Source organism: Saccopteryx leptura, chromosome 10, assembly GCF_036850995.1.
Source record: "Saccopteryx leptura isolate mSacLep1 chromosome 10, mSacLep1_pri_phased_curated, whole genome shotgun sequence".
Taxonomy (NCBI): domain Eukaryota; kingdom Metazoa; phylum Chordata; class Mammalia; order Chiroptera; family Emballonuridae; genus Saccopteryx; species Saccopteryx leptura.
In genome coordinates, this window is record NC_089512.1 from 46828223 (window position 1) to 46840923 (window position 12701).

Consider the following 12701-nt stretch of genomic DNA (forward strand, 5'->3'; position numbering starts at 1 on the left):
TATTGTTTTAGAAGAGGGAATGAGAGAGAAAGAGGAAGAGTAGGAGGAATGGGAAGGATCAACTTGCAGTAGTTGCTTCTTGTGTGTGCCTTGACTGGAGAAGTAGAGGGTTGCCATTTACCAGGTGTCATGTCACCTGTCTGGGTTTAAGTTTTTCAATCATGACCTCCCAGAGATGCTATAGAGATTATAGAGAAATTATGTGAAGGACCTGGGCTCCATGTTTAATGACCAGATCTGTGGCTGTCCACATAGCACTGGCATCTGACACTATATACATTGTCTTAAGAACAGGACCTGTGAGCCTAGCCTGCGATGGTGCAGTGGATCAAGTGTCAACCTGGAATACTGAAGTTGCCAGTTTGAAACCCTTGGCTTGCCCAGTCAAGGCACATACGACAAGCAACAAGCAAGCAATGAACAACTAAAGTGAAGCAACTATGAGTTGATACTTCTCGTTACTTCCTCCACCTCTGTAAAAATCAATAAATAAAATCTTAAAAAAAAAATAAAGAACAGGGCCTATGACAGGTCACTTCTCTTGGTGAACTGCTTCATGCACTCCTTATCCTTTTAGGTCGTCACTATGGGGCTGTCAGTTGTGAAGGATGCAAAGGTTTCTTCAAAAGGAGCGTAAGGAAAAATTTGACCTACAGCTGCCGGAGCAACCAAGACTGCATCATCAATAAGCACCACCGGAATCGCTGTCAGTTTTGCCGGCTGAAAAAGTGCTTAGAGATGGGCATGAAAATGGAATGTGAGTAGCAGTATAAAGAAGCCACATGAATTAACAAGGAGGGAGAAAGTGAACATGAGTCTATTAAATAAGGTTTCCAAATCTTGCTTTAAAATACTAAGAAAGCCTGACCTGTGGTGGCGCAGTGGATAAAGCGTCGACCTGGAAATGCTGAGGTCGCCGGTTCGAAACCCTGGGCTTGCCTGGTCAAGGCACATATGGGAGTTGATGCTTCCAGCTCCTCCCCCCTTCTCTCTCTCTGTCTCTCTCTCTCTCCCTCTCTCTCTCCTCTCTAAAAATGAATAAAGAAAAAAAGAAAAAAAAATACTAAGAAAAACTCATTTAGGCCCTGGACAGATAGCTTGGTTGGAGCACTGACCTGAAGCACAGAAGTTGCTGGTTTACTGCCCGGTCAGGGCACAAATGCTAACAGATCAGTGTTCCTGTCTCTCTCTCACTCTCTCCCTTCCTCTCTCTAAAATCAGTAAAATAAACACCAAAATATATATATACATATATACATATATACATATATATATGTATATATATATATATATATATATATATCCATCCATTCAGGCTTCATGTTTGTTTACCTCCTAGATCAGCTCAGTGCTTCAGCACCAACACTGCTGGTGTTGCTCAGTTCCCATGGTGTGTGGAAACCTATCCCCAGTAAACCAGGAGGCAGCACTGTGGAGTAGGGTAAATGCAGGCTTTGAAGTAAAGCTGATCAGATCAAACTACAGCTCTGCCACTTAGATGCTGTGAGGCTAGGGAAGACATGTAGCTTCTCTAAGCCACAGGGGCCACCTCTGTAAAATAGAACACCTTACCTTACTTAACATATTGGATCTGGGGTTCAATCTTTCTTTTAAAAGATCTTTATTTTCTCCAGTTGTTTCTGGCATGTATACCTTTTATTTTTCTTTTAAAATCTCATTTATTGATTTTATAGAAGGCAGGGGGAGCAAGAAGTAGTTGCTTCACTCTAGCTGATTCACTGGTTTCTTGTCATATGTGCCGTGACCAGGCAAGCCCAGGGCTTCGAACCGGCAACCTCCGTGTTCCACGTCAGCACTCTGTCCATTGTGCCATGACGGGCCAGGCATGCATATCTATTCTTATACCAGACTACTGAAGGGAGAAGTTGCTAGGTTGATAGAAAACTGACACCACTAAACAGTTTGCAGAAGTCATGCAGGTTTGAGGTGGACGTTAGAATTGTTCCTTTACTATGTATGGCATTGGACAAGCTCTCTGTTAGAGACCCACTTGAAGATGGGTATTTCTCATCCTGGAGAAAGTCTCTTTCGTTACTAAATTAAAGTAAAAGCCCAGAGGGCTCTGTATGCCCCACAGGGCTGTACAGATGCTGTGCCACAGTTCTTCGCAGGTAGTGCCCACCCTCTTGAGCTCTTTTTCACCACCTTTAGATTTGATGAGATTGCTTAGCTCTGACTCTTTCTTTCCTTTGGCTGAAAAGTCCACTGTGAAAATTGAGCTTGACTTTCTAAGTAAGACCCCTTTAAATGAAGGATATGGTTTTTATTGATTCAAATCTTTCCTCTAAATATGAATATTTATGTTATGATTTAAGCTGTACAGAGTGAACGGAAGCCCTTTGATGTACAACGGGAGAAACCAAGCAATTGTGCTGCTTCGACTGAGAAAATCTATATCCGCAAGGACCTGAGAAGTCCTCTGATTGCCACTCCCACATTTGTGGCAGATAAAGATGGAGCAAGGTCAGTCCGGTTTTGACAAAGGGTAACACTACCATCAGCCTCTGTTCTGATCAGAGGAGGAACCGATGTCTCTCAGAAAGGGGGCATATACGGCTCCCCGCCTGCCTGCCACAGCCATCAGCCTTGTCTTGCCTCATCCTACCCTTTTTGGAGTTGCTCCAGTCAAATCTGTATAGTCCTGAGGATGGCTGATGGGTCAGAATTTTTTAAGGGCTCAGATTATGTCCTGTAGTTGGCATTATTCATACAGGAAAACAGTTCTGTAATTCAAGATTGGGACTTTTTTGCAGTTTAAACAAAAGGTCTAGTCCCAGATAGTGCCACAAGTTAATTTATATGTTCTTTTAAATTAAATCTATTGAATTGAATTTAAAAGGAACTGAGAGAGGGGAAAAAAAGAAAGCCAAATATCTAGAACTAGAGTTGAGAATACCTTGATGATATTCTGAAGATCAAGTTAACGTTATTTGGCAGAGCAGCCAGAGTCCACAGTCAGCATAGAAGCCCTGGGGGTATGCATCTCTGTCATTCTGTCTCAGGCTATAGACCTGGCTGTGTGCACATCTCATTGCAGAGAGAAGGGGGGTTGTTCAGTCACTGGCTGGCTGAGTCTAGTTAGAGCCTTTCTGGTACTCAGCCCCACAGATGTAGAAGGGACAGGGAAATAGAGCATGATCATACTGTGCATTAAATGTTGGAAGCTACTCTGGGTTTCTTTATGTCTTAAATAGACAAACAGGTCTTCTTGATCCAGGGATGCTTGTGAACATCCAGCAACCTTTGATACGTGAGGATGGTACTGTGCTCCTGGCCACAGATTGCAAGGTGATCTTATGCCCTCTCCCCCACCCCTATGTTGCAGTGCACACTGCTTTTCTAAATGTGTGCGCCACCTTCTTGGCTTTCAGAGACCATGTTGAAAGCATGTCCTTCTGCTTCTCAATTTACTTCATGTGATTCAGCTCCCTGTGATTTGTTTTAGAAATGCTGATGGATTTTCAGAAAGTCAGTCAGGACTGGCTGGTCATAGTCATTATAACAGGGTCTAGAGTTCAGTTTGGTGAAAGTTCTATGGTTCTATTAAGATTTTTCCACCTGATACACACATTGGCAAACTACTAGCATGCTGAAAAAATAGCTATTTATCCTAAGATGGCCTTTTACAGAAGCCTTTAGTTCCTTTATATTAGATGATCAGCAGGAGCAAGTTTAGCCAGGATTCTAACAGTTCTAAAACTGCTAGGGCAAATCAGTCATACGGAATTTAACTTGTTGAGAACAGAGATGTTTGTCCGTCTGAAAGAGAAACATCTGGCTCCTTGAAGATAATGAAAGAAGAGGGTTTTATCCAGGCCATGGAATCCATTGTCTTTCTCATCTTGTTCCTGGTGTGATCCAAGTATTGAAGTATCAGCCAGCCACAGCTGAGGTTCGATTTTCCTTCTCTAAAAGGAGTGACTCGGTAACAAAGCACTACTGGCATTGCTGCTGTCCCTAGAGCCATAGCTATGCACATTGATGTGCACACTTAGTGCATTAAAAAGCTTCCTCTTTGGGGAAAGAAAAGGCAAAAATGAGAACCATTGGTTGGCACAGAGAGCTGCCCTCCACTCCGTGATCTTCAGGCTGGCTTTGAGCTTCCTGTCTTTGGTCAATGGTGGTATGTATGGCGTGGGAATTACAATTGGCTGATTGCTGTCACCAAGGAAACATTTGGACAGTTACTGACTGGCTAGTGGAGTGGGGAGGAAACTGAGACTGAAAGGAAGGTGCGAATAACCTTAAAACTCCTGACTACCAAAGGTTTTCACAGCAACTGTTATGTTGTGCCTTTTTATTAATAACATGATTTTAAATGGCTATACCACATTTTATTTATCCATTCATCAGCTAATGAATACTTGGGTTGTTTCTACTTTGTGTGTGTTATATATAGTGTTGCTATTAACATTTGTGTACAAGCTTTTTTTGTGGACATGTTTCCATTTCTCTTATGTATATACTTAGAAGTAGAATTTCTGGTCATATGGTAACTCTGTGTTTAAACTTTTGAGGAACTGTCAGACTGTTTTCCTCAGTGATTGCACCATTTTACATTCCCACCAGCTCTGTTTGAGGATTTCAGTTTCTCCACAGCCTCTCCAACACTTTGTTGTCTTGTCTTTTTTATTACAGCCATCCTAGTGGGTGTGAAGTGGTATCTCATTGTGGTTTTGATTGATATTCCCAGTGATGTTGGGCATCTTTTCATGACTTATTTCTATGTCTTCTCTGAAGAAATGTCTATTTAAATCCGTTGCCCATTGTTTAGCTGGATTATTTTTTTTTTAAGTTGTAAGAGTTGTTTTTCTTAGATATTTTGACAGCTAATTATCAGATGTATGATTTGCAAATACTTCCTCCCATTCTCTGGGTTGTCTTGTGTGTGTATGGGGTGGTCTTTTACTTTCTTCATGTCTTTTGAAGCACAAAAGTTGAAGTTTTGGTGATGTCTAGCTTATCTTTTTTTGATCTGTCATTTTATCACATGTGTAGGTCTGTGTAACTACCACCACAGTCAAGATATAGAACTAATCTATCACCGAAAAGATCTTCCTCCTGCCACCCCGATGTAGTCATACCCCTATAGAAGCTGTTTTTAAACCAACATTGTACATACTTCATTGGCCTGAGAGTCATTTGTGTGCGGCTGTGTGTATTCATCTTTAATCTTAATACTTTTTGTTTATAGGCTGAAACAAGCCAGGGAGCTTTGGGCACACTGGCAAATGTAGTAACCTCCCTTGCCAACCTAAGTGAATCCCTTAACAATGGTGACACTTCAGAAATGCAGCCGGAGGACCAGTCTGCAAGTGAGATTACTCGGTATGAACCCATGAGGGTAGAGGAGTCCCTCCTGACATTCATAGTCACTGCATTGTGAGGGTGGGTGGCAACAGCATTTTGACACCTATCCTTTATTTAGTCAAGGATTGTAAAATTGTCACAATATCCCTGCATATCTGTCTCCTTTCACATTTTAAGTATGGGAATATGGAAACACGTATATAAAAAAACAATCAAAATTGCTTTTCATTCCAAAGAGTGAAAAAGGACATTGAGTAACTCATTGGAAGAAGGGAGACATCTTCAGTGGACAGCTGTTACTTCTATCAGTCACTGTTTATTGTGCTTGAATATTAATAGCTCACCCCCTTTTCTCAATTCTGTCTTAACCTTTTTACTTTTCATGAATATTTTTTCCAGCTAGTAAGCCTAGAGCTTACATCTATTGGGATAGGTAGATACTACCTGACAAATAGTGTTAACTGGTTCCAGATGTCTGCAGCTGGCCTCTGAGGGTATTTCTTCTCTGCAGCATGGCTCTTGTGTTTGCGCCTTCCCTATGGGAGTGGCCATTCCTACCCATCTTACCAGGCCAAGCAGGCACACTTTTTTTTTTTTTTGTAATTTTCCAAAGTTAGAAGTGGGGAGGCAGTCAGACAGACTTCCCGCATGCACCCAACCAGGATCCACCCAGCAAGCCCACCAAGGGGCGATGCTCTGCCCATTTGGGCTGTTGCTGTGCTGCAACTGAAGCCATTCTAGCACCTGAGGTGGAGGTCATGGAGCTATCCGCAGTGCCCGGGCCAACTTTGCTCCTGTGGAGCCTTTGCTGTGGGAGGGAAAGAGAGAGACAGAGAGAAAGGAGAGGGGGTGGGGTGGAGAAGCAGATGGGCACTTCTCCTGTGTGCCCTGGCCGGGAATCAAACCCAGGACTTCCACACACCGGGCTAATGCTCTACCACTGAGCAAACCTGCCAGAGCCTAGGTGCACTCTTGACCACACAAGTGTGCTGGTTCTTACATTCACTTTTTTTGTTTGTTTGTTTTGGTTTGGTTTTTTGTATTTTTCTGAAGTTGGAAACGGGAAGGCCGTCAGACTCCTGCATGCACCCAACTGGGATCCACCCAGCATGCCCACCAGGGGGCGATGTTCTGCCCATCTGGGGCGTTGCTCTGTTGCGAACAGAGCCATTCTATCGCCTGAGGCAGAGGCCATGGAGCCATCCTCAGCACCTGGGCCAACTTTGCTCCAATGGAGCCTCAGCTGTGGGAGGGGAAGAGAGAGACAGAGAGGAAGGAGAGAGGGAGGGGTAGAGAAGCAGATGGGCGCTTCTCTTGTGTGCCCTGGCCGGGAATCGAACCCGGGACTCCTGCATGCCAGGCTGATGCTCTACCACTGAGCCAACCAGCCAGGGCCCTTACATTCACTTTTAATCTGATAGCAAAACTTAGATCTGATCCAAGGAAAGAGTATGGGATTTGAGTTAAGGTAGAATTCTGGTTCTACCACTTAAAATGTGGTTAGTCTTGGGAAAGTTACTTAGCCTTTTTAAACCTTAGCCTTCACATCTGTAAAATGGAAAAAATTCTACCTTGGAGAGTAGTGGTAAAAAATTAAAAATTTCATACAGAAATAGTAATATGTAGCTTAGTGCCCAAGGTGATCTATAGACAATACAAAGAAGCTTTCATTGTTAGCCCTTCTCTCAGCAGGTAGAACTTAATTATCTTTCCCCAGTGCATTGTTTTTTTAAATTATATCTAGCTAGAGTTCATGTCCCCTAAAAGCTGAGGATTTACAACACTTACTTGCTTCAATTTTGCTCACAGGGCATTTGATACCTTAGCTAAAGCACTTAATACCACAGACAGCTCCTCACCTCCAAGCCTGGCAGATGGGATAGACACTAGTGGAGGAGGAAGCATCCATGTCATCAGCAGAGACCAGTCCACCCCCATCATTGAAGTTGAAGGCCCCCTCCTTTCAGACACTCACGTCACATTTAAGGTGAGTGTATTAAACATAACCACATGCCCCCAGCCTGCTGACAGAGGGGCTCTATACCAAAGCTGATCTCAACTTAAAAGTCAATTTGAACCGAGCTCATTTTCATATTGTGGCATCTGATGAAGATATTGTATTCTAACCCTTTGAGTAGTGAGATTTTTTCATGTTCGCTGACCCCAGGAGTGAGGTTTGTTTTTTTTTCCAAAAAATGAGATTAGTTCCAGTTACAGTTTTATTAACTTAAAATCATGTTTGTTTGATAACCACTTTATGGAAACAAGAAGAACATACATTTGCCTTTTTTTAATGTTGCCTTACACATTTTTAAAATAAATTGATCTTACTCTGGATGGTCAGGAGGCCAAAGATGTACATGAACATTCGTACTACTCAAAGGGCTAGAACTGTATGCCCATTATGAAGCATTTTCACACATCTTTTGTTCATAGTGGCATTTGGCTCTAAAGGTAACCCTGACAAGCTGATGTGGCCTTCTGATGGTGACCTGGCTCCAGTATGGACTGAGGCAGGTCCCTTTGTCTGCCCACTGGTCCTGACCACTTGCCCTCTAGTACTGTAGAAGGTAGACTTCAGGTATTCTTGAAGGGTACTGCGAGGTCCTCATAGGTCTTCCTCATACTCCCCTCCACTAGCCTCACTTCTAAGGACACTTCCAGCTTCCCTGAAGCCCTCTTAGTCTGTAGGGCTCCAGATTGAATCTTCCTGTTCTCCCAGCGTTCTTTACTAGAAAGATCTGTTTAGTCACTTAGGAAGATTGGGTCCTTGTCCAGAGGTACCGAGGACACAGATCACCAGTGGGATTCAAGCTTCAAAGGCATTAGAGCTCCGTCAGTGAAGCCCCTGAAACCCGGGCCTGACATTTTGCTAGTAGGATCTTCTCCTCCTACCATCTGGATTTCTGCTCACCTCTCACTCACTGTTGCCTTGAGGCCACCTTCCAAATGTCTACTAATCCAAGAAGTTGACCTCTTTCTCCCCAATTTGATTTAGACTTTAACCTGTGATTCAAAATGGAGTGCCTTGGTTGAGGCAAGAGTTGAAAAGAAGTCCTTGTATGGGTAAGCTGGGGGGATCCCCATCATTCCACATTCCGAGGACCATCAAACCCTAGTTCACTGGGCAAGAAACCATGGGGAGCTGATACCAGCACCTCCTGCAGAGGACAGGCTTCCTAGAATCGGTCCGCATAGGACCCTCAACATCAGAGACAGTGGCTCTGGCTGCCTTGATGTTGAAATGCAACAGGAATTTGTATTAACAAACCAGGTTATACCCTGTCCTTCCGTCACCTCCTGTGCTCTACCTTTTCTTCTCCAGCTAACGATGCCCAGCCCAATGCCAGAGTACCTCAACGTGCACTACATCTGTGAGTCTGCATCCCGCCTGCTCTTCCTCTCCATGCACTGGGCCAGGTCAATCCCAGCCTTTCAGGCACTTGGGTAAGTGGCATTCCCCTCTGTAGGAGTAGCCTGGAAGATCTCTGAGGACCCTTCCAGTTTGTTCCTATAACCTAATTTTCTTATTAGTCAGTGGACTAGTAGCAGAGGACCATGGTTGCCACTTCTGCAGTGTTCCTCAAATCTCTATCAAGCCTCCTCCATGTGCTAAGGACTTAGAGCTAAGAGCTGGGGATAGAGTGGAATAGAGGCAGGAGTCATCCTAAAATCTGGAGACACATAGGAGCATGCTGTATCTGGGGGGGTGTCTGAGATAAGGAAATACAGTTTTGCAGTGCACCAGCCATGTTATCCTAAGTATAAATTACCCAAGGCAGGGCTGAAAGCTGACTTGGATGCCCCTTCTTCCCAGCCCCTCCTCGGCAGGGTTTGTGACCCTCCATTACCATGCATAGGTGTGGGGTATGTCTCCTTTCTTCAGTCTACACTCAGCTTAGTCCTTTGATTGCTGCATCCTCTCATGACAGAGCCACGTCAGGACAGCTTCAGATTTAGATGGCTGTATTAAATGATGGTTCAGTCATACCTATTGAAGTTTTTCATTACTTAAGTTCAAAGAATCTTTTTTAAGAGAATAGTTTATCCTTAGAGGAACTTAGAGATCCTTAGACAGTAGTGTTCTTAGAGAATGATCCCGTATAAACCGTAGACCCTCAGCACATACTTGGTGAGTCCACTTGTTTGGGGCATGCTGGGGTTTGGAGAAGGGCCAACTTGCACCTGCACTCACCCTCACCTCTGTGTACCCAGGCAGGACTGCAACACCAGTCTGGTGCGGGCCTGCTGGAATGAGCTCTTCACCCTTGGCTTGGCCCAGTGTGCCCAGGTCATGAGTCTCTCCACTATCCTGGCAGCCATCGTCAACCACCTACAGAACAGCATCCAGGAAGGTAGGGCCGGGATGTGGGGGAGTAGGTCTCTGTCTAGGCTGGCCTGTTGCAATTTGGCTAGCCTTAGTGTCCCACACCATCCATAGGCAGAAGGAGGTTGAACTTTCAAGTAATAGGACCTTCACCAGTCAGAACATTTACATTTCTACCTGATTGGCTTTTTTATATATAATGAATATGAAAGATAGGGGAGGGAGGATAATTGAAAAAAGTTGGCAACTTCCTGCTACACAGTCATGTAATGATGTGTTCAAAATAATCGCAATTTATGTTTTTATCTTCATTAACATGTATAATAGCTCATAAATCCTCACAACCCTGTAAAGTAGACACTGTCATCTCAGTGTTACATATGGGGAAAATGAGGTTTGGGCAAGGTCCCTAGCTTGTCCCAAATGAAATAGCAAGAAGAAAAGCTGAGGCATCAACCTAGGTCGTGTAGACCCTCTGGTCTAGGACAGTTACCTCACCCAGCTCCTTGTGAACAATGACTCTCTTCTAAGATCTGTGACAGCCACCTAACATTTGGTTGTCAGATCCCAGTGTGTCAGGACAGCCAGTGCAGTCTGTCCACATGCTGTATGTCCTCAACACATTGAAGACATTGACTAAGTGGAGCATTTCCAGGGTTCAAGACTAACACTGACAGTCTAAACTTGCAGCTGAAGGGAAATTCAACTGTACTTGTAATTGAGCAGCCCAGGTGTTAACATCAAGTACTGTCAGTTACCTCATCACACCTTTGTTTTTGTAGTTATTCCTTTGGAATAGTTATAAAAGGTAATTTTGTTTTTAAACCCTGAAACATTTTATTGAATTTAAGTTAGATTAGTTCACTAATGAGCTTCGAGTTTTATTTTTAACTGAGAATAATACTGATACCCCTCAGCAAAAGATTATCTTAAGGGTAAATCAGATAACATATAGTTATTTTGACAACTAAAATGCCAACATTTCAGGTTGGCAAATATTTATTAAATGCCTGCAGAGACTTAGAAAACCTAACCATTAATAAGGATGCATGTAAGGATCTTAAGCATAGAATAAAAGGAATTACCAATTATACTACAGACCAGGGTGGAGAATCGCTGGTCCAGGGGTTTAGTATGGAGGCCGAGTGTATAACAGTGGAATTGGGGTACATGTTGTCGTATCCCGTTCAACTGGAAAATAAAGATCTTAACCACCTTAAGATAACTGGTTTTTCATTAAAACATGAAATTATTCTTTTTCCCTCCTCCCATCCAAGTACTAACCAGGCCTGACCCGAGATCAGACGAGATTGGGCGTGTTCAGGGTGGTATGGCCATAGACTTTTTCCTCCCTCAAAGAAGCTTGCGTTACTGTTCTTATCAACCTTTCTTAGGGAATCTGTGATGTTGATTTCTAGATAAACTTTCTGGTGACCGGATAAAGCAAGTCATGGAGCACATCTGGAAACTTCAGGAGTTCTGTAACAGCATGGCGAAGCTGGATATAGACGGCTATGAGTATGCATACCTTAAAGCTATAGTTCTCTTTAGCCCCGGTAAGATATGCGATGGTGGCGCATGACTGTTTTCCACCTATGTCCACTGATGTTTGTCAGCATGAATATATTGTGAAGTCTGCAGTATACAGAGCCCTGCAACATTGTGACTTAATGTTCTCATAATAGGTGTGCTTTGCTAGCTTACATATATTCTTTTAAATTCTTGCCTGTACAGTCTCAAAGAAATGGCTTTATATTCTGAATAGACTTAATCCATATCCTAATTAAACCACTGGCCAAACAGGACTACAGCATACAAAATAGTTTTTTTACCATTCTGTATCCTTTTTGTTTTGATTTTTGTTTTGCTCTTTGCCAATTTTCAGGTTATGTTAGCATATATAAAACATTACAGATCGAAACTGCACAAGTTTACCCATAGTCTCTGTGGAGGGCAGTAGCAGCAGCTGCTACAGGGCACACAAAAAGGTGTGGTCACAGCAGGCAAAGAAGAAACAGCAGGACTGGTGGTGGAAAGAGACGGCTGAGATGGCCTCACTCACTTCCCCTTAGCTGTTAGGCTGTTATCTCGGAGCCTCCTGGGAGGTCACTTGGGAGACTGTTGACCTTAGCATTGTGCTCAACAGCTGGGGTTCTACACAGCCTAACCTTTCCCTTCCTCCTTAAGCCTCCTTACATAAACAACAAAATAGCTAATAAAAATAGGGAAAATTATGTGATATCTAGAAAATAAATTTCTAATTTCATGTGATAGTTTTAAAATCAATGTGTTTTTTTAAAGAGTAATGAGAAGTGAATGTCCAGAACTAGCAGCTGGGGCACTTCCTGGGCACCTCCTGGCCTTGGCTTAGCACAGGAAAATCCAGAGTTCTAATCATAACTTCCAGACACGATCAGCCTTCAGAGTTCAATCTGCTGTACTTGAGAAATGTGTCAGAAGTTTGGTTAAAAATAAGCACTAAGAAATCTGGGTCTTGGCCAGTGGTTCAGTGGATAGCGTCAGCCTGGTATAGACATCCCGGGTTTATTCCTCCGTCAGGAAAAGCGACCATCTGCTTCTCTTCCCCTTCCTCTCCCCTTTCTCTCCTTCTTTCCCTCCCACAGCCAGTGGCTCAATTGATTCAAGCATGGCCCCAGGCGCTGAGGATAGCTCCAGTGGAGCCCCATCAGCCTCTTGCACTAAAAATACTCGGTACTTGAGCATCAGTCCCAGATGGGGTTGCCGGGTAGATTCCGGTCAGGGCACAAGCGGGAGCCTGCCTCACTATCTCCCCTCCTCTCACCTTAAAAAATAAAAATCTGTGAGGTTTTCCAAACAGAGGGCAATTTGGGGGCACTTTTCTCTTTTTAGATCATCCAGGTTTGACCGGCACAAGCCAGATTGAAAAATTCCAAGAAAAGGCTCAGATGGAGTTGCAGGACTATGTTCAGAAAACCTACTCGGAAGACACCTACCGGTGAGATGCACAGGCACCCACTCTTGCTCGGGGCAGGGAGGAGTGTGATTGGATCTATAGTTGCAA

The 12701-nt window shown here is 43.6% G+C and overlaps 1 protein-coding gene across 7 annotated transcripts in view; it reads left to right on the forward strand.

Annotated features, from left to right (window-relative positions):
• NR2C2 (nuclear receptor subfamily 2 group C member 2) overlaps positions 1–12701 on the forward strand; it is a 115284-nt gene that overhangs the window by 93210 nt on the left and 9373 nt on the right. For 6 of the 7 annotated variants that reach the window (XR_010747248.1, XM_066351888.1, XM_066351889.1 and 3 more), the window contains 9 exons: positions 578–757; positions 2337–2484; positions 3216–3309; positions 5216–5349; positions 7141–7318; positions 8657–8778; positions 9547–9686; positions 11077–11214; positions 12530–12635. Coding sequence is in view for 6 of the 7 variants with exons in the window: in XM_066351888.1 (XP_066207985.1) it covers positions 578–757; positions 2337–2484; positions 3216–3309; positions 5216–5349; positions 7141–7318; positions 8657–8778; positions 9547–9686; positions 11077–11214; positions 12530–12635 (1240 nt within the window). In the remaining variant the exon portion in view is untranslated. The remainder of the gene's footprint in view (positions 1–577; positions 758–2336; positions 2485–3215; positions 3310–5215; positions 5350–7140; positions 7319–8656; positions 8779–9546; positions 9687–11076; positions 11215–12529; positions 12636–12701) is intronic. The other variant, XM_066351893.1, reaches the window with a different exon arrangement.